Source organism: Rhinolophus hipposideros (assembly GCF_964194185.1).
Source record: "Rhinolophus hipposideros genome assembly, chromosome: 24".
Taxonomy (NCBI): Eukaryota; Metazoa; Chordata; class Mammalia; order Chiroptera; family Rhinolophidae; genus Rhinolophus; species Rhinolophus hipposideros.
The window spans coordinates 12,489,137-12,512,402 of record NC_138070.1 but is presented as its reverse complement, the minus strand read 5'-3'; the positions used below and the strand labels follow the sequence as shown (position 1 = coordinate 12,512,402).

At 43.2% G+C, this 23,266-nt stretch overlaps 1 protein-coding gene across 9 annotated transcripts in view; it reads left to right on the top strand.

The window, feature by feature from the left end:
• CIT (citron rho-interacting serine/threonine kinase) overlaps positions 1-23,266 on the top strand; it is a 149,596-nt gene that overhangs the window by 41,252 nt on the left and 85,078 nt on the right. For 7 of the 9 annotated variants that reach the window (XM_081036481.1, XM_081036489.1, XM_081036485.1 and 4 more), the window contains one exon: positions 13,151-13,334. In XM_081036481.1, coding sequence (XP_080892607.1) covers positions 13,151-13,334 — 184 coding nt within the window. Of the gene's footprint in view, positions 1-12,074; positions 12,391-13,043; positions 13,335-23,266 lie in introns of those variants that run through there. The other 2 variants (XM_081036486.1, XM_081036487.1) reach the window with 2 other exon arrangements.

The window sequence follows — 23,266 nt, the reverse complement described above, 5'->3', positions numbered from 1 at the left end:
TCTGCAGCGTGCTCAGTGCCACGTTGGGTGCTGTAGCTCTCTAGGTGAACAAATTTGGATACAGCCCGGCCTTCATGGAGCTTATAGTCTTAGCTGTAGGTCCTTTGCTTCTATAGAGCTGTGGTTCTTGTTAAATTGCTGTACCTCAAAAATGATAAAAAGTTTAATGCTTAGTAGGTCAGCCACTGGCTTACTGAACCACACATGCTTGCTTGATTTTAAACAAAATATAGCCTATGCCCCGGTGACCCTGCCCTATTCTGTCTGCTAATCTGTTACCTTCCCCACACTCAGATCTAGCCTGGGAAAGGACAATGTTGGATCAGTGACTTACTTCTAAAATTGAGTCCAAGCTGCATTTTAATAAGGTCCCCAGGAATAAGAGTCCCGTGCATATTAGCATTCGCGAAGCCCTTCAGGAGGAGAAAATTAGATCTGTCAGCCCTAGAGTTTCTTACTTATCTTGGTGGGGTCTTCCTGGTCATGTCCTCTGAGCTCAGGGTAAGGAGAGAGCGCTTTTTGGCTAAGGACTTCCATTGGTGGATAGAACTGCCTAGAAATGCCTGAGTTTAGGCTCTCCTTTAGAGGAATTTAGAGGTCTTTCTCTCAGATGGAGTTTACATCCTCCCTCTCTTTTCAAGATGGTGGTTTAAACTTAATCTACACCTTCTGATGGCAAATAGATGATTGTAAAAAGGCATTTTTATGCCTCTCCACCTCTTAGCTGACTGTTGTCCTGTATTTACTTATAATTAAGGGTGGATTAAGTTTTCATTATTAACCCTTTTTATGTAGGTATTACATTGCTATGCCATTTATTGAGAACCTACTATGTGCTAAGGGTTCCACTAAAGTTCTTTAGGCATATTATTGTCCCACGTACTCCTCCGCAAACCTCTATGGGGCATATACTATTACTAGGTCCCACAGGCAGGTGAGGATTCTGAGGCCTGGAGAGATGAAGCCACGTGAAAGTCGCAGAGCCAGTAGTTGGCAGTGGCAGAAGTCACACTTGGGTCTCCCTGACTCTGAGTTTTCCCAGCTTTTATTTATTTGAAAAAGTAGTACAGTCCATGGTAAAATACTCAAGTGACACAAGGTTATGCAATGAAAAGTGTCTCCTTTCCCACCACATGCCTAGTGCCTCTCCTTAAAGTGAACCACTGCTGCCAATTTCTTGTATAACTTCATAATTTTCTCCACTAATACCTATAAACAGTGGTACAGCCTGAACTCTTAACAGCATTGCTGTACTGCCTCCCAAGAATTCAGGAGTTTTTATTGTCAGGTTATTTTCCTGCATCATTGAGTAAATGAGGGAGAGGTTTTTGTAAAATGCTGCCACGTTTATCCTTTGAATTTGTCACTCCAACTTTGATTTCTAATGAACAGTGCTCTCTTCTCAAATGAAAACCCCTTCTGGTTTTAATGTGAATATTTCAGTTACTTATGCTAGTGTTCTGCTTTTCAAATAGCATTATCTCAGTGGCTCATGCAGTGTGTGTGTGTGTGTGTGTGTTGTTTTGGGCCTTTTCAAGGCCTGCTTATTTTGGGGTTTCTGTCATTTGAGCAGACATCTGGCTGTGTTTTATAAGCTAGTTTGAGGAGGGTGGTAGATGTACCTCTCTGTTAGTCTTGGTTGGCCCTTAAATGTGTCTTCCTATCAGACACCCATCCAATCACTTCACGGGCAGAAGGAAGTAAGGAAAAGGAGTTGGGGCTGTTTGGGGAATTAGCATGAGGAGGGAAGAAAGAGGGGGAATGTTACAGTAGTGATGGCAGAAACGCAACTTCCTGGGCCAGGAGCAGGTGGGCACCACCTGCTAGCTCTTACGGTCTTATGGAATGTACAGGTCAAAACACTTGTGTGTCTCTTGGGGGCTGTTTCGGTTTTTAGAGAGTAAGTCATTGATAGGGGAGAACAGACTGAAAAAAGCTAAATGCTTATGAATTAGGATTATAGGATTTCCTCCCTCTAGTCTGAATTTAGAAGCTACCTTCAGCGATGTTACACATATGTAATAATTTACTTTATTCCAAGATAAATCGAAGAGCTTATTTTTAGCAATGATTAAAATATTAAAGAGATTAAAAAGAAATAAATGTAGAAATCTGGGTGAAGGGAGTATCAGGGTAAGGAAATAAAGTCAGGCTTAAAGGTAAAAACAAACAAGTTCATTGTCAAGTTGCTAGAGGAGGACAGATTTGGGACTCTCAGTCTTCTAGTGGCCAAAGCGAAGAGGAGAATATAATCAGTTCTAAGAGGCTCAGTTCCATGAGAAAAAAATCCGGAACAGTTTGCTCAGAAAAGACTCGATTTTCTGGTTACTGAGCCCTGGGGAATTTCATCATTGGGTTCCTTGTGACATGCAATCCCTTGTGACGTGGTGGATCATGTCCCTCCAATACGTCCTCTGGGGATTTCCCTGTGATTCTTCTTATAGTACCTCTTCGTGTAAGCCCTCAGTGCAGTGCTCAATTCCAGTTTGGAGAATCAATTCTAAATGAGATAAATTAAGGCCTTTCCTGGGAGAAGATGGGAAACAGGAAATAGGTTTGTAGAGAAAGTCTGTACATTGGAGTCCTCAACCCTTAAATTGTCACTAGCCAGAAAACCTTCCATGACCAAGCGAACACTGAAATGATTTGGCCAAAGATTCAAAATTATATTAAACATCTGGGACTATATTTAGCAGCCAACTTTCTAGTTAGTTCTGTGAAGTGTGGTGATTGCATTTACACTCATTTTCTGAGGATGAAATTTGGATAGAACTAAAGAGAGTGGTTGGCAGGAGTCAGAAGGGATTAAAACCTAGGACAAAGAGTAGGAGGTCCAGGTGGTTCATGACCGAGGGCTTGGAAATGATTTTCAGTGTCTCGCTTCAGAAAAAATAAATGTGGCCAACTCTGTTGATCCCTGGTGAACTCAAGGAAAGGATGGCATTCAACTACAGCATTGGCACATTGGGGTCTAAGACCCGCCCCCCTTCCTGTCCTTGAAAATTCTGACTAACAAAGGATACACACAAAAAAACTGATAGCCAGGTAGGGACCCAAATATCCACTTTATTCTTGGCAAGGCAAAGAATATCAAAGGTTATTGAGCTCTCAATAATCAGTTTAACCAATTTAACCAATTTAACCTCTGTTAAATTCACCTACCCTACTGAAGAGAGAAAAAAGGTGGACGGGGCGGTGGGGAGGGGCCTTGCCACAGTGGGTCTGATGGAAGTAAGGAGGACATGAGCAGCACGTGGCTCAGTGCCTGCCACGGCTGGACATAGGCAAGAAGACAGGAAGTGCTCAGCCTGGTTCTTGCTTTCATGGCACAGTAACCCTGTCTTCCCATAAAACAGCCTGACGAATGTCCAGCTCTGGTGAGATAGATTAGCTCCTCCTTCCTCGGGGGGAAGAATGAGTAAAAGGGTGAAACTAGATGCGTTTATTCAACACTTCTACCTCATGGTGTGAAGGAGCCTAGCTAGACGACTTTTAGACCAGGAAGGGATAGGGGACCAAATATTCTCCCTCCCCAATGGTTGGAAACAGCTTTATTGAAGAATAATAAACACACAATAAGTACTTGTATTTTCAGTGTGCAGTTTACATTTTGCTATATGTATTTACCTATGACACCATTACCACACTCAAGATAATGACTATATCCATCACCCCCAAAAGTTCCTTCATGCCCCTTTGTGACCCTTCTCTACCACCCCTCCCGTCTCTTGCCCCCAGGCAATGTCTGATCTGCCTTCTGTCACTCTAGTTTCGTGTGTAGTTTCTAAACTTTATATAATTAAATCATACAATATGTACTTTTTTTGTCTGGCTTCTTTCATTCAACGTAATTCTGAGATTCATCCATGTTGTAGGATGTATCATCGTTAATTTCTCCGTATTGCTGAGTAGTTCATTGTATGGATATGCCACAATTTGTTTATCCAGCCGTCTGCTCATAGACATTTGGGTAGTTTCCAGTTTTGGGCTATTTGAAATACAGCTTCTATGAACATTCACGTACGAGTCTCTGGACATATGCATTGACTTCTCTTGGGAAAGTATCGACGAGTGGAATGGCTGGATCATATGGAAGGTATATGCTTAACTTTTTAAGAAAGTGTCCAACGTTTTTAAAGCGGTGCCATTTTACATTCCTGCCATTTTACATTCCCGCTTAGTTACATCTCCACATATTGCCAAGACTTCAACTTCAACTGTTGGATTTAAAGTCACTCATATCTTGGAATATAGCCAGCTGTGGAGGTAGGCTTAATTTTTTTTTTAATTAAAAAGTTCTACTCGAAGAACTTCAGTTCATTGTCTTACAGAAGATCCCCACATTGTCTCTGCTTCTTTAGTAGAGGATGGTGGTTTTGTACTTGCTCCTCCAGGCCTTGTAACCTGGAAGATGGCTCCAAAAGCTAAAATAGATTCTGATTAGATTTTTCTGCCTGGCTATCTAGTAGAGGGGCTTCTCTGGGTCTGAGATGGGACAATACGAGTATCAAAAAGAGTGCAGTGGCTTGAAACACATCAAATATATAAAAATTTATGTGTTTATAATGATAACTGAAAAAGAAATCTCATTGGTCACTCTAACCATTGGTTCTTGCTTTCATGGCACAGTAACCCTGTCTTCCCATAAAACAGCCTGACGAATGTCCAGCTCTGGGGGTGCTCCCCACCCCCACCCCCTATACACACTTCCTAACTCATTACTTTGAATGTTGCTAAATAGAGGGCTAGAACCAGGCATTTATCCTGCCTTCCTATTTGAACTATGTGGGTGACCAAATTGTTTGTGTGCTGATAAATTTAGAAGGAATGCTGCAATTAGAACATCACCGTTTTGCAGCCCTTAATGAAATTATGGCTCTAAAGAGTGATCATCAATGGCTGCTGAAACTATTAAGTGAAGGCTTGGAGGGATCTTTATGATGGAGGCATCAGGCTGATATCATCAGAACCCATGGCTCATTCTTAATATCACAAGAAGAGAGACAAGCAGACATTGTGTGCCCTCTAATATCATGCCATAGTAAGCAGATGACACATCCTGTGAAATATTCTAGTCAAAAGAATTGAATATGAGTATACGGAAGGCCCTGGATTTAACTGCCAGTTTGTGGAAACATGGGGGACAGAGAAACATGTTACATGATGTCACAGGATATAATCACCCAAGTCCAGAATGTGGAAAATTCTACAGGGACATGTGATCCAGTGTCTTAAACCAATAAGAGGTCAGTGTTACAGATTAGGAGGTGTACCAGCCAAATCAATGTGTGAACGTTGGTTGGATCCTGATTCAAACAAACCTACTGTAAAGAGAGTTTTGGGAGAACTGGAGAAAATCAAACACAAAAACGGTATTAGATAATGTTAAGGAGTTACTGTTCATTTTGTTGGGTGTGATGACAGTATTGTGATCATTTTTTGTTTTTTTAAAGTCCTCTGAAAGGGGGTTCTCACGGGGGAGGGGGCGTGGTGTGGTGATTTTGCCCTCCGGGAGACATTTGGTAATGTCTGCAGGCATTTTTAGTTGTTACGACTTGAAGTGCTGTTGGCATCTAGTGGGTAGAGGTCAGGGATCCTGTTAAACACCCTACAATACACACGACAGCCTTCTAGAACAAAGCACTCCCCAATTCCAAATGTCAGTGGTGCTATGGTTGAGGAACCCTGTGTGAGAGATATCTCCTGCAGTAATTATAGGTGACGTGATATGATGTGTGGGACTTGCTTTTAATAACCAACAAGCATGCAAACGAGATAGGGATGGGGGTGAGATGAAATGAGAATGGCAGTTGCTAGTTGTGGATACTGGGTGATGGGCCTGTGGGAATTCTTTTTTTCTACCTTGCTATTAATACTTTTGTGCATATGAACGTTTTCATAATAAAAAATAAAAAAAAGTTTTTAAAAAATGTTGGAGGAAAGGATACTCTAGAGGTAGCAGAGAATGAATCTAGTTTGATGTGTTTGTGGGGGTAGGTAATCTCAAGGGCGGAAGGTGCTGGAAGGCAGAGTTGTTGGGGCTGGAGCAAGCCGATCTATGGGATGGAAGCCGAGGAACCAGCTCCTTTGCTATTGTTTAAATAGGTTCCGGAGACCTCCACCTGGACCGAAAACGGGATATATCCAAACCCAACTTGCAGAAAAAATGCCATCATGCCTAGTTGCAGTTTGCAAAGATTCTGTCTTTTGAGTGTTTTTAGGTGTTTCACAGGTCACTGAGTACCTAGACTGAAAGGGAGCAGAAAAGCAAAGTAAAGCTATGTTTGAAGTCTGGTTAAAGTGCCATGCAAAATTGAGAGAAAGCATCTCTTAAAGTATAATGCTGTGGGAAAACATAAGTTGTTAACAAAGAAGTTGATTTTAAGCAGCCTGGTACCATATTTCCCCAAAAATAAGACCTAGCCGGATCATCAGCTCTAATGTGTCTTTTGGAGCAAAAATTAATATAAGACCCTGTCTTATTTTACTATAATATAAGACTGGGTCTCATAATATAATATAATATAATATAATATAATATAATATAATATAATACCAGGTCTTATATTAATTTTTGCTCCAAAAGATGCATTAGAGCTGATGGTCCGGCTAGGTCTTATTTTTGGGGAAACACGGTAGGAACATGGCTGTTGAGAATGGCGAGTTTCACATAGAACACACAACTCCATCGAGATCTCTTATTTGCCACCAGAGAGGAAACGGGCTTAACTGCTGGCAGCCAGACCCTAGCATCCTTGAGATGGATTGATGCAAACATATTTTAGTGACTTCTTATTCATTTGCTTTGAAAACATCATTGTAAAAATTGATCACCAGCCAAATCAACATTACCCTAATCTTATTTATAACTCTTTTAGGAAACAAAGAGATGGGATAACTTTTAATTGACTTAACTCTATTGGAAACTGGATCTGATTTGTCTTCTTTTTGAATTTCTTATACAGTGTGTTATTTGGATGAATTATATCTGGTCACTTCCTACCTGGAGGGGAGAAAGTAGGGGACTTGTCTGAGGCTCTCAGGGGCTAAATTATTTATGTGTATTTAGTAACTAACTCTATTTGCCTATCCCCTAACTTACTCTCTTGGTTCCTTCTCATGATACCTTTGATATTGGATATCTTGCTCTTCTTTCTATTGTCACCTTTTCTCTAGGAGTTTTTCCCATCCTAAGAGTTGGTCGCTGATATTCCTAAAATGTCTGCTATTGCATTGCTTGTCACATTTTGCCACTTCTTTCTATAACCTTTTTCCTGTTAATACACATCCTTTCTGTTTCTGTTGTCACTTCCTTAGTATAGAATTTGTCATGTTGACTGCTGTAGTCGACTTGTCCTTTAGAGGTTTCTAGCATCAAACTGTTCCAACCATCCCTACTGAAACAATCGTATCATTCTCGGGCACTGACACCAACCCAGCACTCTCAAACTCTCTCTCTCTCTCTCCCCCTTCTGTCAATCCAATCCAGGGTTCCCCCCTTTCAAGGTTCAGCCAAGATTTCACTTTCACTTACTTCCCAGCTTCATTACCCACAGCCTCTTGGGCTGGTGTTCTGTGGCTTTTGTAAAGTAGCACTCTTCTGCACTCCAGCCCAGGGAAGAAGATCCGTTTTAACTAACACTTAAGACTCAATCACCTCCATGACTCTTTCCTGTAGGAACACACACAAAACTCAGTATCCTTATTACTCCATTTGTGTATTCTTTACTTTTCACACCTACATCCTGACCTCTAAATAACATAAATAACCTCTTCACTTATTGTGCAACTCTGTGTTCTTACCATAGATAATGCGATTACATTGATGCCTCGGATTTTTAAGGAACTGGAAGAAAGCTAATATTTTGGTAGTCTTCCTTTTAGATTTAGACATAGCCTCTAATTAATAAGTTAAGTCTTTTTTTCTTTTTAAGGTGCGGGCCATCATGGTAGATAGGAGGAAGTTGAAAATGGTTTCGATTTAATATTAGTGAATGCCCACTCTGTTCCAGGTACAGTCCTGATTCATTAGCTCATTACACAATATTTATTTATGTGCCTTTGTCCTTTATGGCACTATGTTGGCTGTTATTCATCTTCTACTTCTGCTACACACAACACAGCACCAATGTAACCCACAGTGATGATTAAAAATCATAGGAATTTTATGAGCTATTTCTAGGCTCAGGTTTATTTTTATTTATTTTTTTAACATGTCAATTCTTCATGACTAAATTGGGTATTCTTACTCTGAATTTCCTAACGTTGGCATATTGTGTGAAATAACCCATTAGGTCTAAGAAATTATCCCACATTATTCATTCATTCCTTTAGTAAACTAGATATTAAACATTGAATAAGGACAGCCAGGAACTACTCTCGGTGTTAGGTGTCTAATGGTGAACACAACAGTCTTTCCCTTCATGGAGCTTGTGTTCCAGTGGGGAAAGCAGACAATAAGTACTATACCAAAATTAGAAAATCTTTTTGTGTTTTTAATGTTGTTTGTCCAGCATGCTGAAAAATTAAAGGTAGGAATTGGGTGAATGGAACTCAATTCAGCATGTTAGAAAAAGTAGGGCCAAAAGGACAAATCTATTTGGTTCTCCTTTCCTTGTTTTTTTTTATTTTTTGAATATTTTTGAAGGCAATAAAATTTTTTCCTCTAAAGCTTCCCATGAATGTCAGGATTTGAAAAGAGAATTTATAGGAGAGAGAGTAACTACAGCTCTTAAAATAGCTCTTTGTTTTTGAAAGCCTTGTTTTGCCATCTATCTTATAACTGGGGGAGGGGAAAAAAACACCTCTGGGACTTAATTGTATAGCCCCTGCCACTAAGGAGAGTGTGCCCTGATGTGACCTTAAGTGGGGCTGATTTATTTTAAAATATATATGGAAAGATTTTTTTCTATTTTTCTTAGTGGCTTTTGCCAATGAAAAATAGATCTTAATATATGGCTTCTTATTTGGCATTATTGAGTGTGGTGGGTATGTGGCGGGGGTTTGATGATTTCATGATACTGTATCAGAAAATATTAATATAGGCACTCATTAACATATTTTTCAGACAGAACAATCTCCACTTTTAAAGCCACTTCATTTAACTCAAACGTCAAGTAACTTCTTCATGGCTTGTATTATGCTAGGTGCTCTGTCTTTGCAAGAACCATTTTCTAATATATCAGTATTTATTGTGCACCTACTATGTTCCTGGCTATGCGATATTGTCAGGTGCAATGTGTACCTCCATCAACATTGATGCAAATCCAATGATTTCAATGACCTATTAATACTTTTTTTAAAGCAGAAAAATACTACAATTTCTGAGGATCAAATAAGGAACATTTTATATAAAGTATAAGAAAGAGGAGCATTAGCCCCTTAAGATAGATGTGGTCAAATACTTGATGGTCTGTTGACGTGACCAGGATTTGCATAATCCTTTTAAAATGTGGCATCCAGATTTTGAGCTAGTTCTCTACTCTCTCTTTCTGGTGCTCCAATTAGATGTGTGTTGAACCTTCTCATTCTTTGTCTCTTGACCTCTCATGTCTTCTGTCTCTTTATGTGTTGCATTCTATATGTGCATGTTTCCAACTGTATTGTGCTCACGAATCACCTGAAGACCTTGTTAGAACATGGGTCTGACTCCCTGGCCATGGGGCAGGTTCTGAGATTCTGCACTTCTGACCAACACCCGGGTGATGCTAATGCTGCCAGTCTACAGGTTACACTTTGAGAAGCCAGGTTCTATGTGATTTCTTCAGATCGATCTAATTTTCTCTTCACCTGTGTCTAATCTTCTATTCAACACATCCAGCAAATTTTTAACTTTAAATTTAATAACAGTACTTTCCATTTTTAAAAGTTCTATCTCGGTCCTTTCAAATGTGCTTAGTCCTTTCTTAGAGTATCTATTTTTTTTTTTTAAATTAGAATTTCTATTCATTTACCTTGATAATAAATTAAAATTTATTTCATGGTCCAGGGTAGGTTATTCTTTTATCTGCAGTTTTTGAAGGGCTAATTTTCCCATTTCTTGTATCTGCTGATGCTCCTTCATGGTAGTTTGGGTGGTCTCTTTTTCCTTGTTATGTGTAGTTGTTGGTTTTTACTTTTTGTGTGTGAATTCATTTCTAGTAGGGAGTGTGTGTTTGTGTGTGTGTGTGTGTGTGTGTGAGTGAGAGAGAGAGAGAGACAGAGACAGAGACAGAGACAGAGACAGTCCTATGTGTTCCGGCTTATGAAAATACCCCTATAAGTTCTCCGCTTGTGTCTGCCAGTACCCTGAGAGCTCAGTGATTCTGGACCAGTATTGATGTTAATTTCTTGCCTTGTAGTTCCCACACCATGCAGGATACTGTGAAGGCAGATACCCTACCTGGGATTACAATTTTAATAGCTGCCTTATTTCTTTCCCCCACAAGGGCCCTAGCCCAGGGTGAGTATCCTCGTCACTTTCCTGTGGGTTCAGAATTTCCAGTTCCCCCACTTCTCTTTGGCTTGAAGTTGTGGCTCTCTTCCCAGCCCAGATGTGGCCCTTAGGAGCCCTTCTTTTTCGAGTTTCGTGTTGTACTCAACTGACTACCTGCCTGGAAGTTTACATCCTTAGCTTTTAATCTGTCCTGTGAATATCTAAGCTGTTACCAGCCGGTGTATTTCATGTTGACTTCTCTTTCCTTTTATTGAAGATTATGTGACCCTTTTTCTAATCTTGACCACATGGGCTATAGCTTTGAGCCTGATGGAATTTTGAAGAGGAATCTTATTTTATAATATGGAATTTCTAAATCATAATTATTTCACAGAGGGTGGCTCTGTGAAATATAGGCTACCCCTATATTAATCATACTCCTAAATCAGAAATGAAATTCTATTCTAGTCTCCTGATAATAGATTAGTATATATTGGAAAGGGAATTCAACTTCTGTTAGGAATTAAGTGGTACAGTATGAGTAACAAACATTCACGTGAGTGTGTCTGTGTTTTGTGCAGGAAAAAAGAATATTTTGTGTAGATTCTGCTGTATCTTACTAGACTTCAATAATTGCAGGATCGATCTGCCATATAAACATGTATCTCACATAAGCAATAATAGTAATAGCAGGTAATCTTTATGGAGTGTTTACTGTATGCTAAAAACTATGCTAAACACTTTATATAGACTTTTTTCACTTAAACCTTCCAACAGCCCCTTGAAGAAGTTATTTCTATATTGAAACTGAGGCTCAGAGAGGTTAAGTGACTTTCCCAACAGCACAGAGCTGGTAAGTGGTGGAGCTGGGATTTGAACTCCCTCAGTCAGATTCCAAAGTATGTGCCATTAACTACAATGCTCCCATATTATTATCCTGTGCAAATCTCTCATTATATATTTCCTCAGTCTTTATCTGAGTTTTCTTATTTGGGGATGGAAAACTTCTCTTTTTGATCCTTTAAAAAGGCAATTTCCATTAAAAAAACATTTTTGTTTTTTCTGCTTAAAAAAGGCATTGGGTAATTGAAATTAGATTGGATTTGCGGCTATGTTGATGGAAGTACACATGGGATAGGCTGAAGCATTCAATGTAATTTTTCTTTCCATCAGTTCAATTTTAAAGTATTAAGCAAGTAGATTCCACTACTAACAGGGAAGGTTTAAGTTCGCTTGAGCTCTTGGAGGTGTTAAATAATTTTCTAGCAGTGCACATTTTACTTTTTCCATCTCTAACCTCATCTCAATGCATCTGAAGCTCTGAGAATACTCTTGTACTTCCTGGGAGCAGCCAGACCCCCTGATTGTGGCATCATCTCCTCCCTCCTCCACATTTCTTCACCATTCCATTTACTTCCGGACGCTGCTTCAGAGGTTGTTGTCGTTTGGGAACTCTGGAAACAGGCAGATTCTTTTGAGTGTAAGCAGAAGACAGACTGCTGCTCAGATCTGGCACACAGCTTTGTCCAGAAAACAAGGAGTTAAAAAAGAAGTCTGGACTGCGAAGGGTTGTGACAACTGTCCTAGGGGGCGCTCTAGCGAACTCCGGCAGTGACTCATGCTGCTCTGCCACTCGGCTCAGCATTGGCCCCTGTCAACGCAGGCGGCCAGGTGGGGTTACAGCCAGAGCACGCACTCACGGAGTGGGGAGCATGAAGCCTGCACTGCGGGGGATGTGATGCCCAGCTAGCCACCTCGGCCGGCCCGCGGGGCAGCCACAGACTGCCACAGACGCTTCAGCCCGCAGCCATGGTAACGCTTCTGGCCGGCTACACCCCCGGGAGCCCACCACAAAGGGCAGCCTGCTGGTGACTGATGGATGAGTGTCTACGTCCCTGACTGAGAGAGTTTAGTAGGTCTGCAGGAAGTGGAGAAGATAATACGATGCTCCTCCCCAGGAGTCATGCCTTAACGAGGTAGGACGCAGATGTCCATCGGTGCGTTCACACCCTCAGCGCGCAGGAGAGCTGTAAATCATGGGGAAGAACTTTATTCGGCTGGTGTTTCATTATGCTGATTAAACTGCGGTGGATTCAGGGGCCATGCTTCAGCTGGGGAGGAGGGATAAGGAACTAAAAAAAAAAAAAAGTGGTTCATAAGAGCTCTGAGTATGTTCATCCAGATATGAATGAGCTCGACTGCAGTGCTATCCTAACATGAACTGTTACATACCTCTCCAGCCCTCTTTCCGGCTCCTCCCACTGTTTCTGGTTAATCCACAAGGTGTAGAAATTCCATCTCATTTCAGTGATGAGCACTAAATATTAATAATTAAGATCTGTCTGGAAGAGGAAATAAATAGGGTTAGGTCACCTGGCAAGCTGGCACCATTCAGCATGCCTTCTCTGTAGAAGAAGCTTTCTGGAAATACCAGGGATGAGCGGCGTGCTCAAATGAGTTCTCCAAGTGCTTTTGTTCCACCAAGTGACCTGTTTGAGTTTATCCTTCAGTTTATCCCAGTAGGGAAGGCAGCCTGTCTGCCGGTGGGTGGCCATGTTGGCAGAGAAGGGGTTAATCTCTTGTTGCTGTAAGAGCCAATGCTGTGTGAGCGAGATTGAAAGCAGGCGCTGCAGTGCCATTGCAAACGCTGAAGGAGTAAGATGATTTTCTCCGCAACAGTGTTGAATCCGCCTGAATTTTTCTCTCCCCCCCTCCTTCTTGTTTTTCTTTAACCAGCTCCTCCCCCCTTCGTTCCCACCCTCAAGTCTGATGATGACACCTCCAATTTTGATGAACCAGAGAAGAATTCGTGGGTTTCATCCTCTCCGTGCCAGCTGAACCCCTCAGGTTTCTCCGGCGAAGAACTGCCGTTTGTGGGGTTTTCGTATAGCAAGGCACTGGGGATTCTTGGTAGATCTGAGTAAGTGAGAATTTGACTTTTTAAGGGACCTGCCTTGATGCAAGGTGTACAGAGCTCAAAGGTGGTTGGGTGGGGGGTGTGTGGTGGAGGGAAGCTGTTCGTCAGCCTGCGTTTGGAAAGCAGTTGACCTGTGTGGGCTTTGGTGGGCGGACTGTTAATATTCTCATTTGGCCGTGTTTAAGGTACCTCTTCCTGTCTGCATCATCATAATTGTCAATTCGGTACTTTGGGTTAGTTTTTTAGTCTTTGCTCTTCTTTAAAGGGGAGGAGGTAGGGGGAGATATCTGGCAATACAGATCCTCACTGGAAGGAGAAATGTGCAGGGCTTAGAGGAGCTGTCCATCTATTTATCTGTCCACCTATGTAGCTATCTCTCTCTCAGGTGGGTGGGTGGAGGTGGCTATGTTGGCTGTCTTGAAAGAATCCTAAAAACCGTGTCTCAAGGTTTCCCCAATAGATTTAGCTGAGCTGCAAGTGGCTGTACCAGAGCGCCAATAGAGAGATGGTGCCCAGCTCCCTCTGCTCGAAGTCTGCTGCAAGATCAGGGTTCTGGCAGCTGAGCCTCTGAGCTGGCAGAGCACTGGCGGCCAGAGAAAGCCCCGTTACCGTGAGCCACCGGGAGGGAGTGTGATGTCGCCGAGTCATGGATTCCCAGAAATGGGGCTTCACAGGGGGAAAAAAACCAAAACAAACCAGGAGACGAGAAAATGGAAGTAGAAATATCACTGTAAACCTCTTGACATGATAGGCTTTCTCCGTTCTTGAAAAAGCTAATGAAACAACGCGTTAGTGTGGTACTTGGGACTGGAGGGTCCTGCCTTCCAGCCTCTTGGAATGTCTCTAACATACAGTAGCCTCTGGAGGTAGGAGCTCAGTGTCTTGCTTCATTCTGATATTCCGATGACATTCTGCGTTCAGAGTTGTGAGTTCCCCTGGCAGGTCTTGGACCGGCTGCGTTTTTCCCCCGACGCCTGGCTCCCTCACTTGGAAGCTCTTGGATTAATGTTGGATAATTAGTTGCTGCCCACTTAGGAGAAGAGGAGAATTTTATTTTCTCCTTGGTAGCATTCATTCCCGATTTGTTGTGCTTGTAGCTTAGATATCAATTTGAAGAGATATCATGTTGGTTCTTGGATGGTGTCTCCCCTTGGGTGCTATTTTGACAGTAATGTTCCTGAAAAGATTTCAGACTATTTTGGGGAATTGGGCACTTATGAAATAGGGTTGAGGGCTGTGATTGAATTTGAGAGAGATTTTTCTGTTGAGAGATGCTGAGGTGGTTGTTTTCTCCCTCCTGCCTGTGGGCTGGTTTTAGAATTTGGGGTTAGATTTTGGTAGTGTTGGCTGTACCTTTCTGACTAATTCGCTCTGCAACCCCAAAGCAATCTGGATGATGGGAGGAGAGGCAGAAAGCTAACTAGCTGTTGAATGTGCCGTCAGATGGATTTGAAATGGCCCAGCAAGGCTGCAAGGTTTTGCACTGGCGTCGAAGAGCAGGGCAGAAGTGGAGGCCCGATATGAAAGGATGTGTGGTTAGTGGGCAGCTTAACCTTGACACACACAGCACTCTGAAGGTCACAGATCAGAAGGTGAGTGGGGAGTTCTAGTTCTGGTTAGTAGTGGGCTGGCCGGGTCAGAATGAAAGCTGGCTTAGGGTGCTAATCAGTGATCTGAAAAACCAGAGAGGACTGCAGGGAATTAGATTTCAGGGGCAAAGGCAGAATGATGTGGTGTGGGGGGGAATCTTAGATACAGCAGTTAATCTGAAGCAGTGTGTGATTAATTGCTTATTTTTTCTGGAAGACTGGAATCGCATCTTTCTGCTTCTCACCGAAAGCTCAGTTAAGGGAACCCACTGACAGGGCATCTCAATGTGAAGGCCCAGGCACTCGATAAATATTTGTTGATTTAATTTACTTGTGATCCTTTTCCCCAGGTTGTATTTATATTGCTCACTGTATTTGAAGACACGCTATTTCACCTTTGGTAGTTCAAAATATATCTCTAGAGCATAAAATGAGCTCCTGTTCATGTCCCAACAGAATGCTTAATAAGATTCTCATAAAACAAAAAAAAGTCCATGCAAACAAAACGGTGTGTTTCTTATCTGGAAGATGGAATTGTTGTCTCCGTCTTTGGGGGAACTTGAATGCCTTTTCCATGGCAATTCGGGGTTGGAATCAAAAAGATTTCCCTTCATCTTATGTCTTATAATGTAATCTGGCCATCGGATTTGGCTATTCAGCCACAGGCAGCCCCTATGGGTAAAACGCACAGCACCATTTTAGAAATTCACTCCACCTGTTGGATGTAGGTGACCCTGGACTTATGTCAGCTTATCATTAGTTAGAAATTCAATAAAAGAGATGCAGGGATGGAATTACTTGGAATTCCCTGCCGTTTTGTTGACATGTAGTTATAAAATTCATTTGGAGGTGGGGGGGAGGCATTTTCTGGGGGTCCCACCATTGCCACCAGGAGACCTGGTCTTTCTTCCTGAGTTTCTCCTTTCCCCCTTCCTGTGTTCAGCGTCATAGGTTTTTATTTACACACATTGATTACTTGTGCTGTTACTCACTCTTCACACCACTGAGGAAATTGCAGGTGCTGCTCTATTTCACTGGGTAAATTGACCCCAGATCTGTTACCAGTGAATTGAATGAAATGTTCAGAGGTGGAGATGACTGAACAAGGAATTTTCATGGAGACTCTGGCAGTGAGAATGATTTTCATTGTTGTGATCGTTTGTCACTTTTTAGGATCCCTTTTTTGGGACCCGACACTATTTCTAAGCCAGCCAGTGAGTGCATTATTATTTTAAGGTTTAACGAGAATCTTGATCTCAGCATTCTATGTCAGAGATTTTAGTGGGAGTTTCTTACAGCTTGAATTGGAGGGAGTAGGAGAGAGTCTACAAGAACTAGTTTTGGTTGTCTTTGGGGTGGGATTATGGTGAGTTGGTGCTGGAGAGTGGGTGAGTGTCTGGTGCCTCTTTTTCTTTTTAACCAGCAGTAACCCAAACCAAATTCCCAAGCTCTGAATGCCTGGATGTTTCTGTGAGCCTTTATTTGCTTGGACTTCACAATAGTAGGATAGTCACAGAAATCAGTGTGTTAAAAGGTTTAAAAATAAAATGGATCCCAGCTCTGTCAGCGTGGGGTGCATTTCTTTAGGTCCCTTCCCCTTCCTCCTAGATCTGAGGTACTGCCTGATTTAAGCTCTTGTTGAAACAGTGCGTTTCTGCAAACCTTCAGTATAAACTCTCAAAGGAAAAAGCCAGTTGGTTTTATAGTGTGTGTTAGTTTTACACATGCTGATTTTATGCTTTTGGAGAAGTTGGAAATCTTAGAGGAGCAATGGGATCTCACTGAGACTGGAATCTCTGGGATGACAGTGTCTGAATAGGCTGTTTTTAGGAAGGGGGCTTGCTCTTCTTTTTGGCTCAGGGCTTTTTCCTTTCCTTTTGGGTGGATTTGAAAATTTCATTTTTGGAGCCAGCCCTCCAAACATGGTGAGGGGGATGAAAGATGGCTGCCCTCACTGCCTTCCCGGATTTTCAGAGAACCAGTTTTTGGTGCCTTTTCCGTGCTCTGCTAGGGCCTCTTTGCATGTCAGTTTCTGCAAAGTGGGATAATAATGACACCTCCTGTTATGGCTGTTGGGAGGATTATATGAAATATATAAAGTACTTGGTCTAGTACCTGGCACATGGAAAAGTCTCAGTAAATGTTCACTTTTATTTTTGTAATTACCAATACACTGTTTTATGTATGTATAGGGTCTTTCTACTTACGCCAAGAAGATAGGAAAGGAACTCAGCAGTAATTAAGTAGTCCAAAGTCATGCCAGACCAGAAACCCAGCTTCCCAGGCCCTGGGAATTTTCTGCTCGAGAAGCTTAAACATCCTGACCAACCACAAATTAATATGCAGTTGCCAAATACCTGTAGGTAGAAGGTGGTTGTTGGGGTGGAGTGGATTGGGGGATAGAATTAGAAGGTCCAGGCCCAGAATGGGTTCCTTTCCATCAAATTGAATAAGTCAAAGCATATATGTGTGAGATAATTCAGGGAACACCAACCAAACCCCTTTCTTTGCTGCAGAATATCCCAGTACATATTGGATATCTAACTGTTTTAGGAGATTCAGGAGAGTAAGGCAAAATCCGATGCAGCAACAGTCAATGGGGAAGGCCAGTTCACAATTCTTGCCAAATTACAGTGATAATCTTCATTGGCATGTCTGTCCATTTTCCCTAGTTGACTCTGATCACCAGGGCAGGGCAGGGTCTTATTCATCATGCGTTTCCTGGAGCTCTGGACATGGTAGACCCTCGTTAAATACATGTGTGGGAACTGAGCTTATAAGCACACTAAAGGAAGGTAACATATTGGGCGTGGTGTTTTAAAAGACAGCTTTGGATAAGTGGAGAGGAATGCAGAGAGCATTTCAGGTAGCAGAGTGATAACCAACGGCTCATCCTGACAGGGTACCAGCTCTGTACCAGGCTCTGTTCCGAGCATTTTATACAGATGAACTCATTTCATCTGCACAGCAGCCCCTAAGGAAGGGCACCCCCATTCTTCCCATTTTACATGTGAGGAACCTGAGGCGTGGAGAGATTGACCAGCTTGCCCAAGGCCGTGCGCTTTGAGCGGCTCAGTGGAGTGGCTCAGCCAGGACTTGGACCTGGCCAGGCTACATGACGGCAGTGTCTCTTAGCCACTGTGATATGCTGCCAAGCATAAATGCCACAGACAGGAGAAATCAGGAAATTTGTGTGAGGTCCGCAGGGTCACACGCTTGTCAGAAGTGCGCGGTCCCTTGTGGGGAATGATGAGCAGTGGGGTTGGGGCAGGGTGGGATGAGAACCGACAGGCAGTCTCTGCAAGTTTATTGAGTAGATGGACTGTGCAGCTCTCGGATTTTTCTGATTTCTTACTTTTCTTATTTTGAGACTCTTACCTGGTGTGTGTGTGTGTGTGTGTGTGTGTGTGTACACACACACACATGGACTCTCTCCCTGTGACTTCTTATTTGGTGAGCACAGGGAGCTGCGTTGGCTTTGCTCGTCACCATATCTTCAGGCTGATCATGAACAAGTTGCTCAATAAGCCTTTGGTGAATCGATCCATATCATTTTGGTGGCTGCAGCTCTCCATTTGTTGATGACTCTATGATCCGTGTCTATTCAAATCTGCGTTTTGTACTTCCAGCTGCCGCCTGTCATCTGTCCTGGGATGGCTCATTCCAGTGGAAGACAGCCTGAACTCTCTCATCAGTCCTACCTCCTTTTTACTAAAACACTCTTAAAAATTCTCTTAAAAATTGTTTTTCTTTCCACGTCTAGCCCAAGGCTGTCTGTCACTGTGTGTACCACTGGCAGATCCCTATTGCAAAGAGCCTCATCTGTGTTTGGAGTTTGAAAAACGTAGTCCGCAACCGTAACAGAACCTGCTCTGGTACACGAAGGTGTACTTCCCAAAAGGGTTAAAAAACCCGTAACTAGCTCCTGCCATGGTTACTGCCCTCAGGTGCCCTGTGCCGTTTCCATTCCGCCATTGTCCGGACCAGGCGTCTAACATTCCACACTGAGTGTTGTGTTGGATTCTCTCTTCTTGATCCTTCAATTTCTTCCTTCTCTTCGTCGAGCACATCTTGTTCTACTTGCCTTATTCTGTTCTCGATTTAGACTGTGCGTGTTTGCCTGCAGGCCTGGCAGGACCATCCTGCCGCCTTCTCATTCGTCTTCAAGATACCTTCAGGACATCTAATCCAAACCATCCTAGCCCCATCCCAAAATTAGGCTCCCGAAGATCTGTCAGGCGCCGTTTCTGCTGGCCTACACGTGCTAATTTGCATGGTTGCCTCGGATCCCCGAAGAAGACAGTAATTGACTAAATAGTGCTGTATGTTCCCAAGTCGTGTGCCAGTTTGGCAGCTCTTCCTTTGCCTAAGTGGATTTCTCTCCGTTCTCTCTGTTTGACTTCTCTTTCATCTCCTGACCTCACTCACCTTCCTTTCTCTGACAAACTTCCAGCAAGAATAGCCTGCGTGCAGTGTCCTCCTCAGCCTCTCCAGCTCTGTGGGAATTACTGTCTCAGAAACTGCTGATTCCACCCAACCGCCAACTCCAGTGACTTCTGCCTTGCCACGGGATGCCGCATTTGTCTTGAAACTTTCTACTTTCTTCTGGAAACTTGGTTTTCCCCTGAACCCTCTGACTGCCATTCTCACTCTTTCGCGGCTGTCCTCTTCAGTCCCAGGCCCTTGAAATGGACACACCATTCCCTCGAGTTCCCTCCTGGGTTCTCCTGTAAGCCTGTTCTTGGTGATCTCATTTAGTCCCTTGGTTCGAACTCTCGCTTCCCCATGGCCTACCCCTCAGCTTGCCCTGTGTTAGTCATTGCCATGCTTTCGCCCAGATTCTCACCACCTCTCTCCTCAACACAGACAGACTCGCTCCCTCAGTAAGCCACTAGGTGCTGCTTTTGGCTTCCTCATTTCTTTTAAGAAACTGCCACTTTCCTTACCGTTCCAGGCAAGAAAACTGAGTCATCGTAAACTCTTTTCTACCTCCCCCTTCTATCCCATCAGTTGTCAAGTCTTTAAGTTGTGCCTCTAGGATGACACTTGCATCTATGCCCATGTTTCTGTCCACACCGCCACCCCTCATTGACTTTTGCTTGGACTGTTGCAGTAGCCTCCTAGCTGATTCCTCCGCCTCCAGTTTCCCTGGCTTTCATCCATTCTCCACAGAAGGTGAAATTCTTCCAAAGCACGGGTGGATGATGTCATTCTTCTGCTCAGAGCTTTAATAGCATCACAATGTGCACAGAATTAATGGCCATTCCTGAACTTGGTCTTCAAGCCTGGTATGCCAAGACCCCAGCCTGCCTTTCGGTCGCATCTCCTTCTTGTCCCCTGTGTCTGGCCAACCTGCTCAGTGCTCATCAAGGACAGACAAGGACCGTGTTTTCTATCTTGTGTCTTGCCCCTGGCAGGTCTTCAGTGAACGTTTGTCAAATTGCATTAGACCAAAGTGGCCAGGGATAACACCATTGCCTTCTGCACAGTTTCTATAACTGCTAATGGAAGCTGTCATCGATTGAGGACTTCCTATGTGCCCAGAACTATGCTGAGTGCCTTACATGCATTGTCTCATTAAGTCCCACAATCTCACCGTAACTCTATGAGATAGCTGCTATTAACCCCATTTTATAGATGAGGAGACTGAGGCTCAGTAATGTAAGTTATTTTTCTGTGGTTTTGTAGGTAGTAAGAGACTTAAGACATATACCCATAGCTGGCTGCCTCCAGGACCACTGCACTACCCGGCCTGTAACAGTTATGACTTCACTAGATTATGCAGGATTTACAGTCACCTAATAATCAAGGTGAAAGAGCTGACTGTACTGAGAATTCACCCTGTACCAGGCACTATTCTAAGTGCTCAACAAGCATTCTCATTTAATTTCAGCAATGACCCACTGTTTCACCGGTAAGAAAACTGATGATCAGAAGCTCAGGTTACTGAAGTTCACGCAGGTTGAACACGGCAGAGGAATGGCCAACTTTTTTCTAGCTTTTAACTTTAAAGTGTGTATAAGCATTATTTTTGGGGACGAACTATAACACACTCATTCAAAGTCCAGGTTTTGGAATAGATAGACATGGGCTCAAATCTAGGCTCCACCCCTCGCTGTATGAACAAGGCATTTAGCATCCCTCAGACACAAATTCCCTTACATATAGATGGGGTTATTATAGTGCCTGTTGGCTAGGTTTGTTGTGGGGACACGTAGAGCATGCAGTGGTAGCACCTGGGCAGAGTGAGTATTCATTTCCTATTTGTTATTGTTATTTAGGGGTAAGGATGGCCTAAGGGTGCTTTTGACTCTCTTTTCTTTCCTGCTTCCACTTTATAAAGACATCTTGCTGGTTTCTGCCTATTGAGAGAATCAGGCTCCATGTAGGGTGCCTGACAGATGTCCTAATATCTCCATCCAATTTTTTACTCTGAATAGAGTCTGTGATGCATCAGTTAAACCCGCACTTTCCATAAAACATGCTCGAGGCTTCTGGGAGGATCCAGTTCCAGTGAAGTCTGGAACTCCATGCTGGGGAAGGAGGAAGTGCGCTGTGCCCAGCCTAGCTGTCACCCGCTCCCCCTCGAGTGCTGGAGTATCCTCTGGATAGACCAGTGTGTATGATTGTGACATTGCTGTCCCAGAACTTATGCTGCGCATCTCCTGGGCAAGGGCCACAAAGATTTCTCATGCAAGCGTCAATTCAACACACTGCTTATTTTGGGTTCCTTCTCCCACCGTGACCTTTAAACTGAGGCTTCCTGGGGCACAGAAGTTCTTGCTGCACGATTCACTCACTCACTCACTCACTCACTCAACAAATACATTGTTCTAGGCCTTGTGGCATAACTGGACAACACAGATATTGCCCCTGCCCTCATTCTGGTGGGGGAGACAGGGTAAATAAGCTCCTAAATAAGGACGTTTCCGGTAGTGGTTGGGCTCTGAAGAAATCAGAGCCTTGATGGGGAATGACCACGTTAGTCCTTGAGGCCAGGACTAGCCTGGGTCTGTCCAGCGAACAAGGAGCAGCACATTGAGGTGGCCGGAGCTTTGGACGCCTGGGCAACGTGGTCTGAATGAGGTAGGCAGGAACTGTAGATTTGAATTTGGCTCTACACATCGTCCCTGACTTGACGATGGTTCGACTTAAGAGTTTTTGACTGTACGATGGTGCGAAAGCGCTACGCACTCAGTAGAAACTGTACTTTGGTGTCTGAATTTTTACCTTGTCCCAGGTTTCACTGGCCACAGGGCCTTCGACTATTTTCTTGTGATGATGGGCGGCCGCAGCTCCCGGTCAGCCATGCGGTCACTGATCACGAGGGTAACACATACTCTGTGTGGCCAGTGAGTTTTGGATATTTGTGTTCTGAGCACGTGTAAGGTAGGCTAGGCTGGGCTGTGATGTTCGGTAGGTTAGGGGTGTCAAATACATTTTTGACCTTTAATATTTTCAACCTACAGTGGGTTTATCGGGACATAACCTCATTGGAAGTCGAGGGGCATCTGTAATTGCAGTGAGCAGGAAGCCTCTGCAGGATTTTGAGTAGGGACATGGAATATCTGGTTCTCCTTTTACAAAGGATCCCTCTGAGGTTGGGTGGTGGATAGTAGGGCGACAACAGGTTGATTCAGGGAAGTAAGTTGGGTTACTGCAGCCATCCAGGCAAGAAGTGGAGATGTGTCAGTGAAATTAACCTGCAAAGCTGGGCACTGGCCTAGAGGAGGTGACTTCATTAGAGATCACGTGAGAGGCTCTGCTTTCATTAACACGGTTTTTAATAAATGATTCTTCAATAGCATAGTAATCATTCCAAAGCGAAAGCTCTAATTCATCTGGAGTCCACGGCTGGTTATGTGTGTACGTCAGTGTGTATGTATGTGTGAGTATGTGCTGTGTGTGTGGGGCGGCTGTTGGGGGTTCGGGGGAGAGGCCCAAAGCTGGCTAGACTCTGAAACTCTTTAAAGGAGAGCAGTATTTTTGATATTTTCAAGTGTTCATGATGGAGATACCACTGTGTGTTTTAAAATTGGTTTATAAAGTTAGTTCATAAATTTCAGAATGCTCTATCTTAAAAGGCAGTATATTTTTGGAACAGAGTGCTGATGAGGTTTTTCTTTTTTGCACCATGCTACATCTTGCAGTTGCAAGTATTTTTAGTGCTGCTGGCCACAATTAAGGTAGGGCCCTCTGCTAAGCTAATTTTGATTCCCTCGTTTTAGCCTCTAGTGTCCATTCTTGGTTATCTCAAGAATATCTGTGATTTGCGATGTGTGTGATCTGTGAATTGGTGGCATCTTCTGCAACCTTGGGGTCCTTTTCCTAAGGGAATAAATGGAT